General features: G+C 32.7%; 1 protein-coding gene across 1 annotated transcript in view; it reads right to left on the bottom strand.

Annotated features, from left to right (window-relative positions):
* Positions 1–19323, bottom strand: part of LOC308491688 (ankyrin repeat and KH domain-containing protein 1-like) — a 101216-nt gene that overhangs the window by 66326 nt on the left and 15567 nt on the right. Inside the window, 6 exon segments of the mRNA XM_081035642.1 lie at positions 2952–3046; positions 5335–5568; positions 6978–7125; positions 7812–7959; positions 8951–9107; positions 13072–13225. Of these exon segments, the coding sequence (XP_080891768.1) occupies positions 2952–3046; positions 5335–5568; positions 6978–7125; positions 7812–7959; positions 8951–9107; positions 13072–13225 (936 nt within the window).

The following is a 19323-nucleotide window of genomic DNA, read 5'->3' as shown; positions in this document are numbered from 1 at the left end:
ATGAGACCAGCATCATCCTGATAACAAAGCCAGACAATGAAACATGACAAGAAAACTACAGACCAGTATCTTTTATAAACATTACTGTAAAAATCCTCAACAACATACTAGCAAACTGAATTCACCAGCATACTAAAAGGATTATATATACCATGACCAGGTCGAATTTACTCCTGGAATTAAAGGATAGATCAGCATACAAAAATTGATCAATATAATACACCACATTAACAGAACAAAAGGAAAAAAACCATATGTTCATTTCCATTGACACAAAAAAAGCAGGTAGCAAAATTCAAAACCCTTTCATAATAAAAACACTCAACAAATTAGGACTTGAGTAAACTACCTCAACATAATAAAACCCACAGTGAAAATACATATGAAAAACCCACTCAAATATATGGTGATGGAAAGAGAACTGACTCTGGGTGGTGAACACACAATGTGATTTATAGATGATGTAATACAGAATTGTACACCTGAAACCTATGTAACTTTACTAACAATTGTCACCCCAACAAACTTTAGTTAAGAAAAGAAAAGAAACAAAAAAGAAAAACCCACAATGAACATCTACTCAATGATTAAAGACAAAAGATTTTCCTTTAAGGTCAGGAACAAGGCAAGGATACCCACTTTCACCACCTCTATTTAACATAGTACTGTGAGTTCTAGCCATTAGCTGGAGTAGTTAGGCAAGAAAAAGAAAAAAGGGCATCCAAATTGGAAAGGAAGAACTAAAATTATCTATTAGCAGACGATATGCTCTTATATGTAGAAAACCCTAAAAACTACATACAAAAAAGTGTTAGAACCAATAAGTGAATTTAACAAAGTACCAGGATACAAAATCAACACATAAAAATTAGTTGCATTTCAAATACATTTACAATGGACAATCTGAAAGGATTGTTAGAAAAACAATTCCACTTACAATAGCATCAAAAAGAATAAAATACTTAGGAATTAACTTAACCAAGGAAGTAAAATACTTGTACAATGAAAACTACAGAACATCGCTGAAAGAAATTAGATTACACATAAATAAACGGAAATAAATTCTATGTTCATGGATAGAAAGACTTAATACTGTTAACATGTCAATATTACCCAAAGTGATCTACAGATTCAATGCAATCCCAACAAAAGCCCAATGGTGCTTTTTGCAGAAATAGAAAAGTCCATCCTAAAATTCATATGGAATCTAAAGGGACCGTGAAGTCACAACAATCTTGAAAAAGAATAGAGCTGGAGGACTCACACTTCTTGATTTCAAAACAATACAAACCTACTGTCAACATTGTGGTACTGATACAGATAGACATACAGACAAATGAAATGGAAAGTCCCAAAATGAATCCTTGCACATATGGTCAAAAGATTTTTGACAAGGGTGTCAAGACCATTCACTTGGGAAAAGACAGTCTTTTTAACAAATGAGGCTGGGAAAAAGGGATATCCATATGCAAAGGAATGAAGATGGACCCTTATCTAACACCATATATAAAAATTAACTCAGAATGGATCAAAAACGTAAAACTGTCAAACTCTTAGAAGAAGCCATGAGACAAAAGCTTAACAACATTGGATTTGGCAATTATTTTTTGGATATGATGTCAAAGGCACAGGCAACAAAAGAAAAAATAGACAAATTGGACTTAATCAAAATTAAAAATTTTTGTGCATGAAAGAATACTAACAGAGTAAAAAGGCAACCCAGAGAATGGGAGAAAATATTTACACACTATATATCAAATAAGTGATTAGTATCCAAAATACATATAGAACTCCTAAAACTCAACAACAAAAAACAAACAACCTGATTCAAGAATGGGCAAAGGATTTGAATAGACATTTCCCCAGAGATACACAAATGGCCAATAAGTATATGAAGTGATTGCTCAACATCACTAATCATTAGGGAAATGAAAATCAAAACTATAAGATATCACCTCACATCCATTAGGAGGGCTACTATAAAAAAAATAAAAAATAAAAAATAAAAAAAACAACAGAAAATAACAAGTGCTGGTGAGGGTGTGGAGAAATTAGAACGCTTGTGCATTGTTGGTAGAATGTAAAATGGTACAACCACTGTGGAAAACAATATGATGGTAGTTCCTCTAAAAAATTAAAAATCGAATTACCATATGATCATGTAATCCCGGTTCTGGGTACATATCCAAAAGAACTAAAAGGAGGGACTTAAACAGATACTTTTACACCTATGTCCATAGCAACATTATTCAGAATAGCTAAAGCATGGAAACCACCCAAGTGTCCATCAATAAATGAATGGATAAGCAAAATGTTGTATATACATACAATAAGATATCATGCCACCTTAAAAAAGGAAGGAAATTCTGACATATGCTTCAACATGGATGAACCTTGAGGACATGCTAAGTAAAATAAGCCAGCCACAAAAAAGACAAATACTGTATGAAGTACTTACAGTCGTCAAAATCCTGGATAGAAAGTAGAAGGATGACTACTAGGGGATGGGAGGAGCAGGGAATGGGAAGTTGTTATAGAATGGGTACAGTTTCAGTTTTACAAAATGGAAAGAGTTATGGAGATGGATGGCAGTGACAGTTGCAAACATTATGAATGTATTTGATACCACTGAGCTGTACACTTAAAAATGGTTAAGATGGTAAATTTTGTGTTATGTGTATTTTATCACAATAAAGAAAATAAAAGTATATCAGTGTGTTAAAAATGACATAGCCAAGCCTGCCTTTTGTAGTATTTCCTACATCGACAGATTCACTATCAAATGTTGAACAAAATATTGTCTACTTCCCCTTCCCTCCCTAGTATTGTACAAAATTTTGAAAATCTATTGATCTCATAATAAATATTTTTCAATAGTAATACTTATAGGTTTAATAAACACAGGCTCTTTCCTTCCCATAAAATCTCAAGTGACTGCAATTTAAAATTACCATGCAAGCCTCCATTAAGGCAGTGTGCATCTCATCCGTTTTGTGCTCCTGATCTGCACCAGCGTCAAGCAGAAAGCGAACCATATCCAAATGGCCTTTAAAGAAAAGAAAACAAATTTAAAAACTATATTTCTAAAGAACTGAGTATCAGTTTAATACCTAAGTATTAAAACAGGGAATCTTTTTCTTTCAGATGTCTATACAAAAATTTTAAGAGAACTTATTTTACATTCAATAAATAAATCAATGACAGTTTTATAAAGCCAATCCAAAATAATAAGCAGGCTCTTGTCAAAGTATCTAGGTTTTAAAGATTAAATTAGTCCAAAACACACAATGCAAGTTAAGTAAAGCAATAATACTTATTCTTTGATTTAACCTATATAAACTATCAAATCAAAACACTAAAATCAAATAGAATGCCGGGTAAAGTATGTTTGGATCATTTGTCAGAAAAACGCTTCAAAATAACCATAAGCTCACTGTGGCAATAAACAGGCACAGAAAACTCCATCAAAATAATTTCAACCCTCTTGATACATTTAATATATAAAAAGCCTTAATAATCAATAAGAGAAAAGACAAACATTCCAGTAGAAAAATGGATGAAAGACATAAAATGGTAATTCAAAAAAGAAATGCAAATGAAAAACTGATGAAAAAATATTAAACCTTCCTATTAAACAAATGCAAATTAAAATGACACACCATTTTTTACTATCAAATGGGAAATATTAAAAAGAATGATAATACCCAGTGTTGGTGAGGGTGTAGGGTGGGGTAAAGGGCACTCTCAAACACTGCTGGTGGGAGTGTAAATTGGTTCAACCTTTCTAGAAGGCAATTTGGCAATATGTATCAAAAGCCTTAAAAATGTCCATACCCTTTGACCCAGCAATTCCACTTCCAGGAATTTATCCTAAGGAAATAATCAGAGATTAGGCAAAGATGTCTGCACAATGATGTTATCACAGTGTTTTTAATAAAAGTGAAAAAACTGGGAAAAATTCAAGTCTCCAACAATAGGCAATTATGGAGCATCTCATTGATGTATTTGACAGAGACTGCTAGAACATTCATTCTCTCAATGTTCCTTAACAGAACTCTGATTTTATCTGAGTGGCAACATGCCTGACTAAAAGACTACATTTCCCAGCCTCCCTCGTTGCTATGTGTAGCCTGTGAGATGTAAGGAGGAGCTATAAGGCAGAACTTCTAGGAAGACTCCACAAAGGTAGCTTATTAAACTGGAAGGCACTCCCCATTTTGCCCTTACCCTCCTTCATCCTTCCTAGAATATGGATTGCTGGGGCCATAGCTACCACCTTGGTAACGCTGAATACAGAAACCATATACTAGGATGGTGAAGCAGAAAAAGAGAATGCTGAGATCTTGATAATAATGTAACTACCATACCAGTCCTATACAACATACCACTGCATTTATTTTATGTAAAAGAGAAAAAGCTTCTCTTTTGTTCAGATCATTATTAATTTAGGTTTTGTGACATATGCAGCCAAATCCACTACTAACTGCAATCGTGAAATATTATGTGACCATCAAAAGTTGTATTACAAAAATATTGAAATGGCAAATGTTCATGATGTACGGCTAAATAAAATAAGCAGACTATAAAATAGTGTTATTAGAGTATGATTATTTAGATTAAAATTACAGGCATACCTTGTTTTACTGTGCTTCACAGATGTTGCATTTTTTACAAATTAAAGGCAGGACCCTCCACCCACAAAAGTATTACAGCTTGCTTTATTGAGAGACTTGTTTTATTGTAGTGGTCTGGAATGGAACCCAAAATATCTCTGAGGTATGCCTCTGTGTGTGTGTGTGTGTGTGTGTGTGTGTATACGTGTACACATATATATTTGTTTATAAACATACTTAAAAACACACCGGAAGTAAATACACTAAGGTATTGTTTACATGCTTTTTACATCTTTAGATGATAGCATTACATGTCATTATAAAATTTTTCTTTATGCTATTCTGTGTTTTTTAGGTTTTTAGTATCGAGTATGATTATTATATTATTTGAGTGTGTATTATTTTGGAAATAAAGGCTGGAAAAAAATCATATAAAACAAAAGTCATTAAAGAATGGAAACTCTAAAATCTGTGCTAAGAGTTTTGGTTGACTTCATAGCTAATTGAATAAATTTGAATTAAAATAACAAAGAAACATACACTGTGAAGTTATACTTTAGGAAATGAAGGCTAAAATGGGCTCTCTATATAATCTCTTATAAACTAGATAATTTTATAGCACAAGGAAAACGTAAGCAACATAAAATTCGTTCAAATGTTCAATACTCAAATATTCAAAATTGTAATGAAAAAACCCCTAAATATTCAGACTATAGAGTACCTTTGTAGCATGCAAGTGTAAGAGCACTTTCTTTGAATTCATTAGAATGAGTGTTGATGCCTGCCCCATGATCTAGAAGAACTCTTGCAACTTCCACATGACCTGCACTAGCTGCTTCCATTAAGGGGGTATGTCCATTTTCATTATGATCTTCTATGTTGGCGCCTTCATTAAGTAGCACTTTCACAATGTCAACAAATCCTCCAGCACAGGCATAAGTTAATGCAGTGTTTCCTAACAAAGAATAAAAGAAATACAAATCATGATAGAATGGGTATAATTATGATTATACTACTGCTCTAGTTCTACCTCTTCCATTCCCTTATGTAAACCAACAGACTATCATCATCTCAAGATTTTTTGTTGTATTCGTTAGAAGCATCATCTTAACTTTCTTATAATTAAAAGGTTTTATACATAAATAGACCAATTTACCTCTTCCTATTTCCTTAGCTTGTCAAATAAGATTGTCGTCTTGAAAAACTACTTTCAAAAAATTTGTATCTAAAATAGTCTCATGTATCATTCAAAATTATTCCTTTTTCTTTCAACACTGTACGATTTAAAAACATTTAACTTTTTTTCCATTACATTCATTTTCTTTTACCTCTCCTTATCTTTAGATTTATTCAAGACAATTCAGTGTTTTAGGTATACATTTTCCTTCAGAAACATATTTTCCATCCAGTGAGACAGATATAAAACCCACTCAGGATATGAAGGAGTTATTCCTTCAAAAGAAAAATTTCTTTAAAAGGTTATTATCCCTTGGTTTGCCACTTACTTCTTTCCTGATTTTGTTTTAGGATTTTTATTAAAGGAAATGGAGAGATGTTTTAACCATCCAACAAAATCAGACTAAAGAAGTTTGTTTTAAATGTTCAGGAACAAAACTATCATTTCAGAATACAATTTGTTCAGAACTCAACTGTTTAACCATCTCAGACATTATGCTAAGACAAAGTGGTTGGCAAAATGACCTAGAATCCTTTCTCGAAAGTCTTGTTCATTTTAAAATAAGGATACATTTGACATTCACTTAATGGCATGGAACACTGATATGCTTTCATTATTTAAATTTTTAAAAAATCATTTGGTTGCCTCACTAAATCCAAGGACTCTCATTACTAAAAATGCATCTATAACTTAAGACATACGACCAAAGCTATGCCTGTCTACGAGTCTGGGAAACAAGTAAATAAAAGAGTAGTCCTTGCTAGAATAGTTTTCATGCTGTCACAGAATATCTTATTAGTAAACGCACTCATTACACTTGACATGAAAATCCCTATAGGGTAAATACTCTCAGGTTAATCTATAATCTAAAGTCAAGGGAGTTGCATTTAAATAAGATAAAGAAAAAGAGATACAGTTCATGATTTTGCCTCTTTATACATTCCATATCATTGTGGCAGGAAAAAGAAATTTGTCCCCCACAGAAAAATTGTCAATCTTGACCAAATAGAATTTAAGTATGTTTGAAAGACTTTTGAAGATATCCAATTATCTGTACTTGACTCAGTGATTCTAAACGAGGGCTAAGATTTTTTTCTGTAGGTTTACAACTAGTTTTCCCTAGGAATCAAATTTTTATCTCTTAGGTTGTAACTATTATCAATTTATTTTCCTCAAATCCGCACTACCTGTTGCAGACTGGGAGTTGACATTTGCCTCGTGAAGAAGTAACAATTTCACAATATCTAAATAACCTCCGCTGGAAGCTGCCATTAGGGGGGTTATGTCTCCTTTAGTCCCTCTGTCCTCCACATCAGCGCGCATGGCCAGCAACACCTGGAAACACACATACACACAGAGGATCAACCTGACTGTTAATGGTATTTTTAGACAATATACTGAATCAGGGACTCTTTTAGAGTGAGGGTGAGGAAAATTGAAAACTAATCACCTTGGGAAAATCTGTCAATGTTCACTGCTCAAAAACACCAGCTTAGATGCTACATTTTACAATATGATCTTTAAGTACATAATCATATTAGCCATCCCATTACAAAATGTAACTGCTTGTTAAATAATTTGGGTTATGCTTCAGATTATCTAGTAAGAAAATAGTAGGACTATACTCACAAGACAGAAACTAACTGGTAAACACATGGCTATCTCCCAATATTGCTTTAACAGAAAGAAAAAAATTATAACAACTGGGGTAGTAATCTGGTAAAATGAAAATAAATCACTATTTTCTATTATAATTGCATATTATTTCCAAAGACAAGTTTAAAATATTACTATTACTTTTATGTGTTTCTTATTCATTAGTTTTGACTAAGTGGCAAAAAAAATGGACCATGCTTAGTTGCACGTACAGGAAACAAATTAATTATGTTATCAGTTTCTATTTTACCTACTGTCAAAAAGGAAAGACCCTGGCCTCTAATTATAATTTCATTTATTAATGATAAAATTAAATGTCAAAAACCCTTCCACAATTTTAATCACTACAGATTATTTCTGCTTACTTGTGCTAATTCATAATATCCTGCTGAACAAGCCAAACACAGCAGGCTTTCTCCTTCTTCTGTATGTTCATTTACACTTCTGCCTTCATCTAGCAATTTACGAACTGCATTTACGTCTCCATCTGAACAAGCTTCTGCCAGACTGCGACTGAAAACAAAATCATCAACAATTAACCAACATAGAAGACTCAGGTCCTATGATAATAAATTACATTAAATATAGTCATACACAGAAAAATGTTGATATAGTAAGAAAAATTTATCTGAACATCTTGCTTGCTGACCATCTTTTCTGCAATACTTATTCATGTATGTCAATGAAACAAGAATAAGTATTCACTGAAATAGCTGTCATTTTTATCTTTCAAAATGTCCTATTGTCATATTAAGTTTTAACATTGTCATATTAAGTCCTTAACATTGTCATATTAAGTTTTAAACAAAGTTTTTCAAAGCATTAGATGCACAAGTTTTTAAATTCTACTACTGTGATGACTCCCAAAGACATGGGACATAATCCTATGGCTTAAAATTTTATATGTAACAGTAAAAAGTAAAATCTAAATAAAGTTTTACTTCAGAATGATTAACAAAATCGGTGAATCTCAAACTTTAATGTGCATACAAATCACCCATGTTTCTTATTAAAATGCAGATTCTAATTCAGTAGATCCAAGGTGAGGTCTGAAATTCTAACAAGCTCTGAGGTGATGCTGATGATGCTAGTCCACGGACCATATCTGAGTAGCAAGCATCTAGGTTATTTCATTAGCGAACCCATTTCATTTATTATTACCCAGTTTAGAGTTTACTATTATAACCATTAGAATAAGTGACTTCCTTAGAAATGGAAACCAGGTCTTACTCAGTTTGGATTTCTCACACTCTAGTATAGTACATTCCACAAGAATGCTCAATTAATGTGAGTAGAATATAAGAATAAAATATAATATCATTGTTACATCCATCAAATACATATATATTCATATTGTCAACTTAAAATATACTCTCCATCCTCATATCCATTTGGCTCAAGTTTATAAGCCCCTCCAAAACACGTATTTAATCAAAATTTGGTACTTCCCCAAAATCCACTCAAAAACACGTCTAATACCCAACAGAGGTCATTAACTACATACGTGTCTATTTGTCCTGCATTGTGGCCATTTTCCGCTTTCATCCGTGTCAGTGCAGCAGCAGCTTCATCCAGTGCACAACTTACTGAGGAGGTCAGTCTCCGGAGTACCTCAGGATCTGCAAAAGCTTTACCATCGGCAGTTGACAATTTGCCAATTCCTTCAGTGTGCGTCAATCAATCCGGAAGTGCAGGAGAAGAAAAGCATAAAAGTACAAATTGTAATTCCATTTCTAAACACTATTATCTAGGGCAAAAATGGTACAGTCTCCATAGATAAGGCTGATAGAATATCAGGCTGATAATCTCAATTTTGCCACTAATGCCATTTCATAACCACCTATGTTTTAGATTTTCCATCTTTACAATGCACATAATATTAATTTTTCCACACCTAATTCCATGCAACTTAATATGATGCTTATAGCAGCAAATAAATGAGATTCCTCTCAAAGTATACAGTCATTACCATAAGACTTTTAGTGTAGAACCATACCTGTCTATGCTATTTTCAGTAGTAATGAAAGGGATATTCTGTAATATTACAACAACAATACAGTAGTTTCTTCCTTTGGTCAAATAGCCACCTAGAACCATCTTCTAGGGCCACATCATAAATTAAAATAAACTCATTTTTATAATTAATATTTATTATGTGTGTATGATGTACCAGACACAAGGGAGACAAAAAGGAATAACGTATGTGAGTAGATCCTGTCCTTACAGAACTCACACTCTGGGAGGACTATCAGATGTGTAAGTTGCCAATAAGTCTTTTTCTCTAGATTGAGTGAGGAATCAGTGACTACTGTAACAGAAAAATTTTGACATCATTGTCTCTAACTGCCGAATTTTTCCTATAAAGATACTTGCATAAGTAAGAGAAGTCATAGATATATATAAACTACAGCATAATTTGTGATATGGAAAAATTGGAAATAAATCTAAATATCCCTCAATAAAGAATCAGTAAAATAAATTATGGCGCAGTCAAGCAACAGAATATTTATCTTACCCTTTAAAAGGAGAAAGATCAACATATCATGTTATGGAAAGACGCCCACAATAAATTAAGTGAAGAAAAGAAAATTATATTTTGAATATGCTCCTACTTCATTTTTAAAAAATTATGTATATTCAAACATATATGTGTATTTATATAACCACAAGGGGAAAAGCCTAGATGTATAGGTAAACCTTGACAATGGAAAGGCTTTATAATCTATTTAATATATTTCATATTGCTTTAGCTATTATATAATATGTATTACATTTACAATTTAAAAAAGAATTAAAAAAAATTCTTCCTGCAATGGCCTTAATTCTTAATTTTCTCTATGAATCTCAAAGAATCTTAAAGAAAAAAAACATATCTTCAATTTCATTTTTTCAGTTAAAATAGTGTCAAAATTCTATCTTCCTTAGAAAGCCTACTAATGTCTAACACATTCTCATAATTAAAAACACAAACATATACATAAAAATTCCTCTTAAATGTTATAGGCTCAACACAATGTCCACAAAGCAAATGAAAGTATTAAAGCACAAAAAGAAAGTATTTATTAAACAACTAACTTGCACAGGGCTTAGAAAGGAGCATATCATTTGAAAATACATCTGACAATTTCTTTGGACACAATATTATATCCAACAATGTCTGGAGTTTAAATTGCTGAAATACACAAAAAATTTAAAATTCAAGAGTTTCTAACACCTAGAAAACAGAAAGTCATGATTTTCAAAGTTTTCTCTCTAACAATATAGGAGTGGAAAAAAAGCAGGTATTACCTTCCTGTTTATAACAGACTCTCCATGAACCAAAAGAAAAAGGAGGAAATAAAAATGCTTACTGCACCAGAAAAGAGCCAGTACTGACTGAGTGAGAATCATGGGGTGCCCAGGAAAAAAAAGGTTTAAAACCCTTAATGAGGGTTTGGAGTAGCACTCACAACATGAGTAAACTGTCAGCCTGAATTAGAGACTAAAGATAGATGCACTATCACCACTAAAAAGACTCAGTCTGGGGAAGGAAAGGAAATCCATCCAGAGGAGACTTGGAGAAGAGAAACGCCTTTTCGCCACATTTCTCTCTGCTCTAAGAAAAGTGTGTGGTTCCAAAGCACAAAAAAGAAAATTAGAAGGTGGCCATGGTACTCTCATTTCAGAAATCTTATACAATATATACCTAAATCACAACTGGAGACTCACAAGAAATCAGACTAAAAAGGAGAGACACCCAATGTAATTACTAATGTGATATTCAAACCTTTTTTTTTTTTAATTACTAGTCTTGTCCTAAATTAAACAGTCTTCTGCGGATACTTAAATATTTTATTCATTATAATTTTAAGTTTGTATTAGTTCCAAAAAGACACCTGAGATGGACTAAAAGTTAATCTACTACAAATCGTACCTATGCTTTTTCATAACAGGACAAAGTTAAAGGAATTACAAGATGATAACAAACAAACACATTCCTAACATACTATCTATGTTTCTCCAAGAATAATATAAAAATACACAATTTCTTTTAGCTCTTACTTTTCTCCTAGTCATTACTTGGTCAAATGTAACATTGTTTTTTTTTTCCTTCAATATGAAATGTGCTGAAAGGCTGCTGTGATTTTTCTGAATACCTATCTTTAATATTATGCTTATTAAAATAAAGTTGACCCTTGACCAACACAGGTTTGAACTGCAAAGGTCCACTTAAACACAGATGTTTTCCAATAAATATACAGTCCGCCCTACATATCCTTGGGTTTCACATCCATGGATGTGGAAGGACAACTGTATGCATTTATATAAGGGACTACATATAAGGGACTTGAGCATCTGTGGATTTTGGTATCCGCAGGGAGTTCTGGAACCAAACCCCATGGATACCAAGGGACAAATAAGTTATGGGGGAGTCAAAAGTTATATGTGGAATTTTGACTGCATGGGTGGTTGGCACCTCTAACTCCCACACAACCCCCACACTACCCCACCTGCCACCACATTGTTCTAGGATCAACTGTACTCAGAAACTGAAATTTTCTATACTTATTAAAACTTTTTATTTTGTATTAAAATACAGAAAGCATTTTAATAGCTTTAATATGGCATAAGGTATATATATGACCCCCTAACAAGTTTCTAGGCACTATTTCTAAAAATAAGCTATATTCCTGTGAGCGGCCAACCAACAACCGGCGACCGAATGCCTCAGCCGGGGGGAGCACAAGGCTCCTAATGCCAGCATGGGCCAGGGAGCTGTGTCCTACACAACTAGACTGAGAAACAACGGCTTGAACCGGAGTTGGATGAGGGGGAAAGGAGTTGAGGAGGGGAAGCTATAAATTCTAGATTAATTTTTTATATGTGTGTAATGGGCACATAGTATATTTATATTAAATAAGTAAAGGGAATGTCATAGAAAGTGAACATATCTCAAAAGCAATATACAAAGATCAGAAAAGGTTAACTTCCTTCTTAAAACACAATTTTAGGAGCTAAAAGGTTTTCATTACAGTGTAATGGAAACTTTGAATAGCAAATAATGAGCAGGTTATACAATATAAAATAGTGATAAGTATATATTATTTTGAGAAAGCATGCTTAATACAGATTTTTCTTTCCTGCTACTTCAGAACAAGAAGTTGACATAGTTTGGTGTATTGCCCTAGAACTGGTCCTATTTACTCTTGGATTTTTATTTAAAGTCTTCTAAGTAAAAAATAACAATCTATAATTAAGATACACATAGACTAAAGTGAATAAGTAATCACATGACAAGTTCCCTAAGTCAGTTAAAAGATTCATTAATTTGATGAACTAAGTTTCTCTCTTACATTTTTATTTTATAATGTATTTGGTAATAGATAATTTCCTTGATAACTAGTTTATTATCTAATACCTTACAAATGCTAATGTTGAGCCTAGAAATCACTCATTGAAAACTTTCAACCAAGAATTTTTAAAATATAAAATGTGAACATTTTCTTTAGGGAAAAAAAGGTAATTTTACAGAGGTTTCAAATTTTGTATAATGTTATATAATTTGGGGGTAATCTTGTATAACTTTGTATGGCAGTCTAGACTTTCAAAGAGATGAAAAAGAAAATACATAAATAAATAAAGTACCTGCTGCTTCTAGCAATGCTTCTAGTCGTGCCTGTGTCTCTGGATCGACAGTGCGTAAGTCTGCTCCTTCCGCAGTGCTTGATAAGAATATCTCTGACGTTGTTTTAAGCACTGGGTTATCCAGATCTTCTTGGTCCAAAATAAATGATTCAACCTGTTTATGAATTAAAGATGCAATATCCATGAAATTGATCGCAATATTGTGAGAATATTTAAGATAATATGACTTCTGATTTGGAATTCAAGTATAACCAGATAAATTACTATAGAAGTAATGGGGCTATGGGAAGGGACTTTGAGGGAGCCTCGCAACTATCTGCTTATCTTCAGACCTGACTACAGGTATAACCCAGACATACCAGGTTCAAATTTCCTGGAGAGAACTGTATCTTCTGTACCTAACACAGAGCCTGAAAAGTAGGATTTTTAAAATGAAACCAGTATATGAACAAGATGTATACAGGACTAGACAGTAAAAATTCTGGATACCATAGGTAGGTCATTAAGGCACAGTTTTTCCTCTATTCTAATTCATTTATTCAATTCTGACTCTTAAAAAAAATTCAATTCACTACCAAATATCTGGAGTCCTATAGACAAGAAAGCCCCATGAGATTAGGACCCTTACCTGCTTTGTTCACTGCTCTAACCTCTGGGCCTAAGAATACCTTGTAAATAGTAGGTATTCAATACATATTTGTGTTCAGTACATATTCAATATATATGGTATAAACAAAATCAACTTATGAAATAAATGTAACCCTCTAATTTCAAATCAAGTTAATTCTAAATAAATTTTCTTAAATAAAATATGGACAACCTTTCTGGCAATTTAGAAATGTGTATCAAAATGCTTTAAAAAGCTCATGCCCTTTCACCCAGTAATTTCATTTTATGGAATCCAGCCTTAAAAAAATTATCTGAAAGGCAGACAAAAATATGCAGGGATGTTCACTGCAGCATTAAAATTCAAAAAAATAAGAGGAAAAAATTGCAATAGGGAATTTGGTAAATATATTTTGTACATTCACAGGATGGACTATACAGTCACCAAACAGTGTTTTTGATGCATATTTAATGGCATGAGAAGGCATTCATAAAATTAAGTGAAAACCACAGGATTCAAAACAGTACGGTCTTTATTTTGCTAAAAGTAAGTTTGCACATATAAGTAAACATGAACATGGATATTCATGTATATAATCATGAGTACATATTAATATACTTATGTATGTCTATAATATGTAAATACTCGTGTGTATAACCAGGGAAGTTAACATATTTGTAGACATATAGAAAAACAGGAATAGAAAGGTTAAGTAATTCTTCAAGGTCACACAGCTAATAAATGGCAAAGCTAGATTTCAAACCCAGGCCCAAAAGCTAGATTCTGTGTTCTTAAACCACTTGGCAATATTTTACCTCACAAATTTATAATCAAAGGACCACAGTATTTGGACTACATTATTTGGTATATGTGCCTAGCTGGGTCATCAGTTTTCACAACTGACACCAAATAAATATATCCTAATAACAACAGTAAAGTTAAAATGATTTGGATGTAATTTATTGTCTAGTAACAAACTATAATTTTACAAAATATATCTTTAACTTCAGATCTAATACCACTGAGCCATGTACTATGTACTTAGTATTATGTACTAAGCTACACAGCTTCTTTAGTATGGAATTACAAAGATGGCATTCTAGATCCATGCCAATAGGTAAATGAGATTGAAAGGTAACTGCTTATACAACAGAGCTTGTTACAAGCCCAGGAAATTATTAGGTACTTGCAGATATACATACCTGCCAGTTGTGAGGATAGATAAAACCATCATTCCAAATTCTGGAATTTTTTATTAAAGATGGTATTTAGATGTTAACATTTTTATTTTATAAAAAGTATTTGTCTGAAATGGTATTACACATACTACAGAGGCAACTGCAGACTATATGTATCATGTAACAATTTAAAAATCCAAGTTAAGGATTTCCAATTATTTCCCATTTGTTTCTCTAATATTTACTGAAGTCCTGTTTTAAACAAAGCACCATAAGCACACAAAAATGTGGTACAAGAAATAAGTCAAACTATTACAAAGGCCTAAAGAGACATAAATGGTAGAACTACATGCATTAGAGAGAAGTCACTTCCAGGTCCATAAATCCAAGAAGATTTTACACAAGTAGTGGCATTTGAACTAGGCTTCTAAGGATGCATAGAATTTCAACAGGTGGTCGGTCAGACACGGGAGTAGAGGCAGAAGGGAATGAAATAAAAAAACAGGCTTGAAGATACATTTGGAAAATGATAAAGGGTCCACTCTCAAAAACATAAAGCCCTTCATAAATTGCTAATGGGAATACAAATGATGTAGCCACTGTGGGAAACAGTTTGACACTGCTTCAAAAATTAAACACAGAATTACCATATAACCCAGCAATTCCACTTCTATGTATATACCTAACAGGACTGAAAGAAAACATAACATGTTCATGCAAAAACTTGTACCCAGAAGTTCATAGCTACATTACGCATACTAGACAAAAAGTGGATACAACCTAAATGTCCATCAACTGGTAAATGGATAAACAAAATGTGGCATATCTATACAACGGAATATTATTCAGCCATAAAAAGGAGTAACGACACAGGCCAGACATAAAAAGCCACATATTATATGATTCCATTTATATGAAAGGTCCAACATAGGCAAATTCATAGAGACAGAAAGGAGATTAGTGGTTGCCTGACGAGTCAGGGAGGGAGGAATGGGAGTGACTGCTAACAGGTCTGAAGTTTCTCTCTGGAATGATGAAAATGTCTGGAATTAGATAATGGCAAATGCTGCATAACCTTGTGAATGTACTAAAAACCACTGAATCGTACATTTTAAAATGATATATTTTATGGTATGTGAATTATATCCCAATTTTTAAAAAATGGTAAGGTGTCTAGGTACAACTATGCCTGTAGGCTGGAAAGAACATCTGGGGATAGAGTTGAGCAAGACCAGGTAAAAGATGATAGACTGCTCATTGCCTACCTTGTCACCAAAAAAGTAGGAGGACAGAGAACCAGCAGCAATGTCACTGGGTGCCAGTGACATTAGTTTCACATACATAAGAGCATATTCCTAAACGCTTGGGAAAAATCAAGGTCAGAAGAAAAACATAAAACAAATATGTGCCCCTTGCCTTCAAACGGCTTATAACTTATAACCTCTCTTTGAAAATTACAATTCACTGACTTTAATTCTCTAACGTCTTAGCATGCATATAAATTCAAGTCTCAATTAGGCAACAAGGCATAATGGAAAGAATACAGCACGAGAGATCCAGAGAATTAGGTTCCAGTGCTAGTTCATCAGGCACTGTGTGAGACTTCAGGCATATCACTCAACCTTTCTGACACTCCATTTCTTCCTCAATAAACAAAAATAATACCTGCCTCACCTACCTTACAGTGCTATTGAAATGATGATAAGATAAAAGCATTTTGAAAATAATAAAACACTATATAAATGTAATTTTTAGAATAAATCCTGTGTAATTACAACTCTTTTATTCTGTCCCTCACCAGTGTCTACCTTCTATGCCTTTTCAAATTGGAAGAATAATACTCACTGAGAATCTATCAGGATGTACTTTTATCAGCATTCACTTGAAATTTTTTTCATTTTATTTTTTCTTCCAGTTTTATTTGAGATATCATTGACATATCACATTGTGTAAGTTTAAGGTGTACAACTTAATGATTTCATATATGTATATTTTACAAAATGATTACCACAGTAAGTTTATTAATATCTATCACTCACATAGTTACAATTTTTTTTCTTGTGATGATCACTTAAATTTTCAAATGTAGTTTCAGCCATTTTATATTAAGGTTCTGACCCACAAGATCAAAAAATTTTAAATATCCACAATACTTGTGGGAAAAATCTTAAGTTCCAAAATAAATTGTAGCTATACATAACTAAACACATAAGTGATTTGAATATTTGTCAATTAGATATGCCAAAAAGCACTCAATTTGCACACAAATAATATTTCCTCCATCTTACCCTTTCTAAAATTTTAATGTGGGATGAACAAAAGGAGAAAATATCCATCCAGTTATGCCTATTACTTTAGAAATATTTGGGTATTGCTTTTGGCAGTTCATAAATATCTGATAAACCCACTGAAACACATACTCTTGTAATTCAAATAACAATAGCATTACTTCAAAATATATCTGGCCAGCCAAAAGGGAAACCATTTATAGCTACATGAAAATACTAAATAAAACCAATTCTGTACATTTAATAAAGGCTTAGTGATACAGTACCAAAAAAAGTCTATATAGTGTGTAAATCCAAAATAATGATAAATCTAATGAAATTTGACTTCATCATGCAAATGTTTCTTACATACAGCTGAAGGATCACAGAAATTTCCTTATTGCCGAATGATGCAGTTATATAGCTCATCTCTATCCAGCACCTTCATTCAGCAGCAAATATAAAGCAGCCATCTAGAGTGGTACTGTTTTTGCCAATAGCAAGAAAGCTTATTTCAAGTGTTAAACATTGCAGATTTTTTTTTACCTCTAATTAGGTACAACAATAAAAGATGGAGGAAAAGAATGAGGGAATCTAGCCCATAAAAACTGCCTATTTTTTTCTTGTAGGCAATCTCTTCTAAAATGCTAAAGGCAAAAACTTTCCTACTTCTCTAAAGTCTTTTTTTTTAAAAACTCTCTGCTTTTAAAAAAATGAGTGTGGTTTTAGCCTCAACTAGAATTTAAATAAAGGAGTAGAGGAAAAGGAAAACAAGCATTTTGTCCCATTTGACATTTCAGAAATGAACCACTGGATGGCAACAGTTACTAGGGAGATTAACCATAGACTCAGCTATCATCACCTGAAAAAAACAAGTCACCTGGCTAAAATATAGTTAGAAAAATAATTTATCAATTCAGCTATGATTTGGCCAAAACCTGCTTCCACTGATAAAAAAATTCTATCAAGTGTACTGCGTAGTGCTATAATTAAAACTTTCAATAATATTAATGTTTTAAATCTTAAAATATTAAAAAATTAAAATCTCACCTATATATTTGTCAATAACAAATTGTTACCTTCTCAAAGACTGTATTTCTGAAAATAGCAATTGCTAGTTAAAGAAAAGAACTTAGTGAAAATGAACATTCTATCTAAAAACATATATTACATATTATGGTTTATATATTCTCTAGTCATATGGTCATATCATGCAACAAACACAAGAAAGAAAACCACTAAGCTCTCAAATATAAGTAGAAAATGCATTGTTTTATATAGAATGACTTTTAACAGACAAATGGATTATGAAATTTTTATATTTAACACGTTAGTTTGTATTCTGAGTTAGGGACTAAGATAGCATTAGGTTGGTGCAAAAGTAATTGCGGTTTAAAAGGTCAAAAACTGCAAAAACCGCAATTACTTTTGCACCAACCTAATAGTAGCCACAAATTTAGTTTCTGCTAACTTTTAAGAATAATCATCACTCCCATAAATTCCAACTGGAGATATGACAAAGTTCAAGGGAAGGCTAAATATTTTACACTACCTCTCCTCACAAACCTTCAAAAAGTGAAGCACGCATAAGAAATTCAGATTTGATAATTAAAAATAAGAAGCTAAATAAAACATTTTAAACATCTAAAATGCACATTTTAAAAAATGTACTTCTATTTCTCCTCGTTTCTCGTTTAGCTTATATTTGGATGGACCAACATGTGTTACCTCTTCCCACCTAAAGTGAGCCCTCTACTTTATGTCAGAATCATCGCTCATACCATTTTAGAATGCAGATGGCTTACTATTGATTTTTATTTGGAGCAGCAAAAAGGATGGGTCAGCGTTCCAAGAGATAATTACTGAAGTACATAGCAATTCCTTTTTGCAAAAAAAACAACACAGTACTCCAAAAGTTTCAACAGCAGCATCCATCACAAACATGCTCCAAGTACCACTCATAGGGAGAAAGTAACACAAAGTAACACAGTTGCAATTCAGGACCAAATAATTATAAACTTAGTAGTGGATTTTGCTGATTGATACTCTAAGGCCCAATCCAATATAATCAGCAACAACATCTTGAAATACTGGAATGAAAAGGCTGTGTAGTCTTTAACATAAAAACTTCTCAAATTTCTTTCTACAAGGAAAGCCACATTCCCAATTTCAGACCCACAATCCTCTTTTCACAAAACAT

Source organism: Rhinolophus hipposideros, assembly GCF_964194185.1.
Source record: "Rhinolophus hipposideros genome assembly, chromosome: 23".
NCBI lineage: Eukaryota > Metazoa > Chordata > Mammalia > Chiroptera > Rhinolophidae > Rhinolophus > Rhinolophus hipposideros.
The sequence above is the reverse complement of the archived record's forward strand: the minus strand, read 5'-3'. Positions and strand labels throughout refer to the sequence as shown.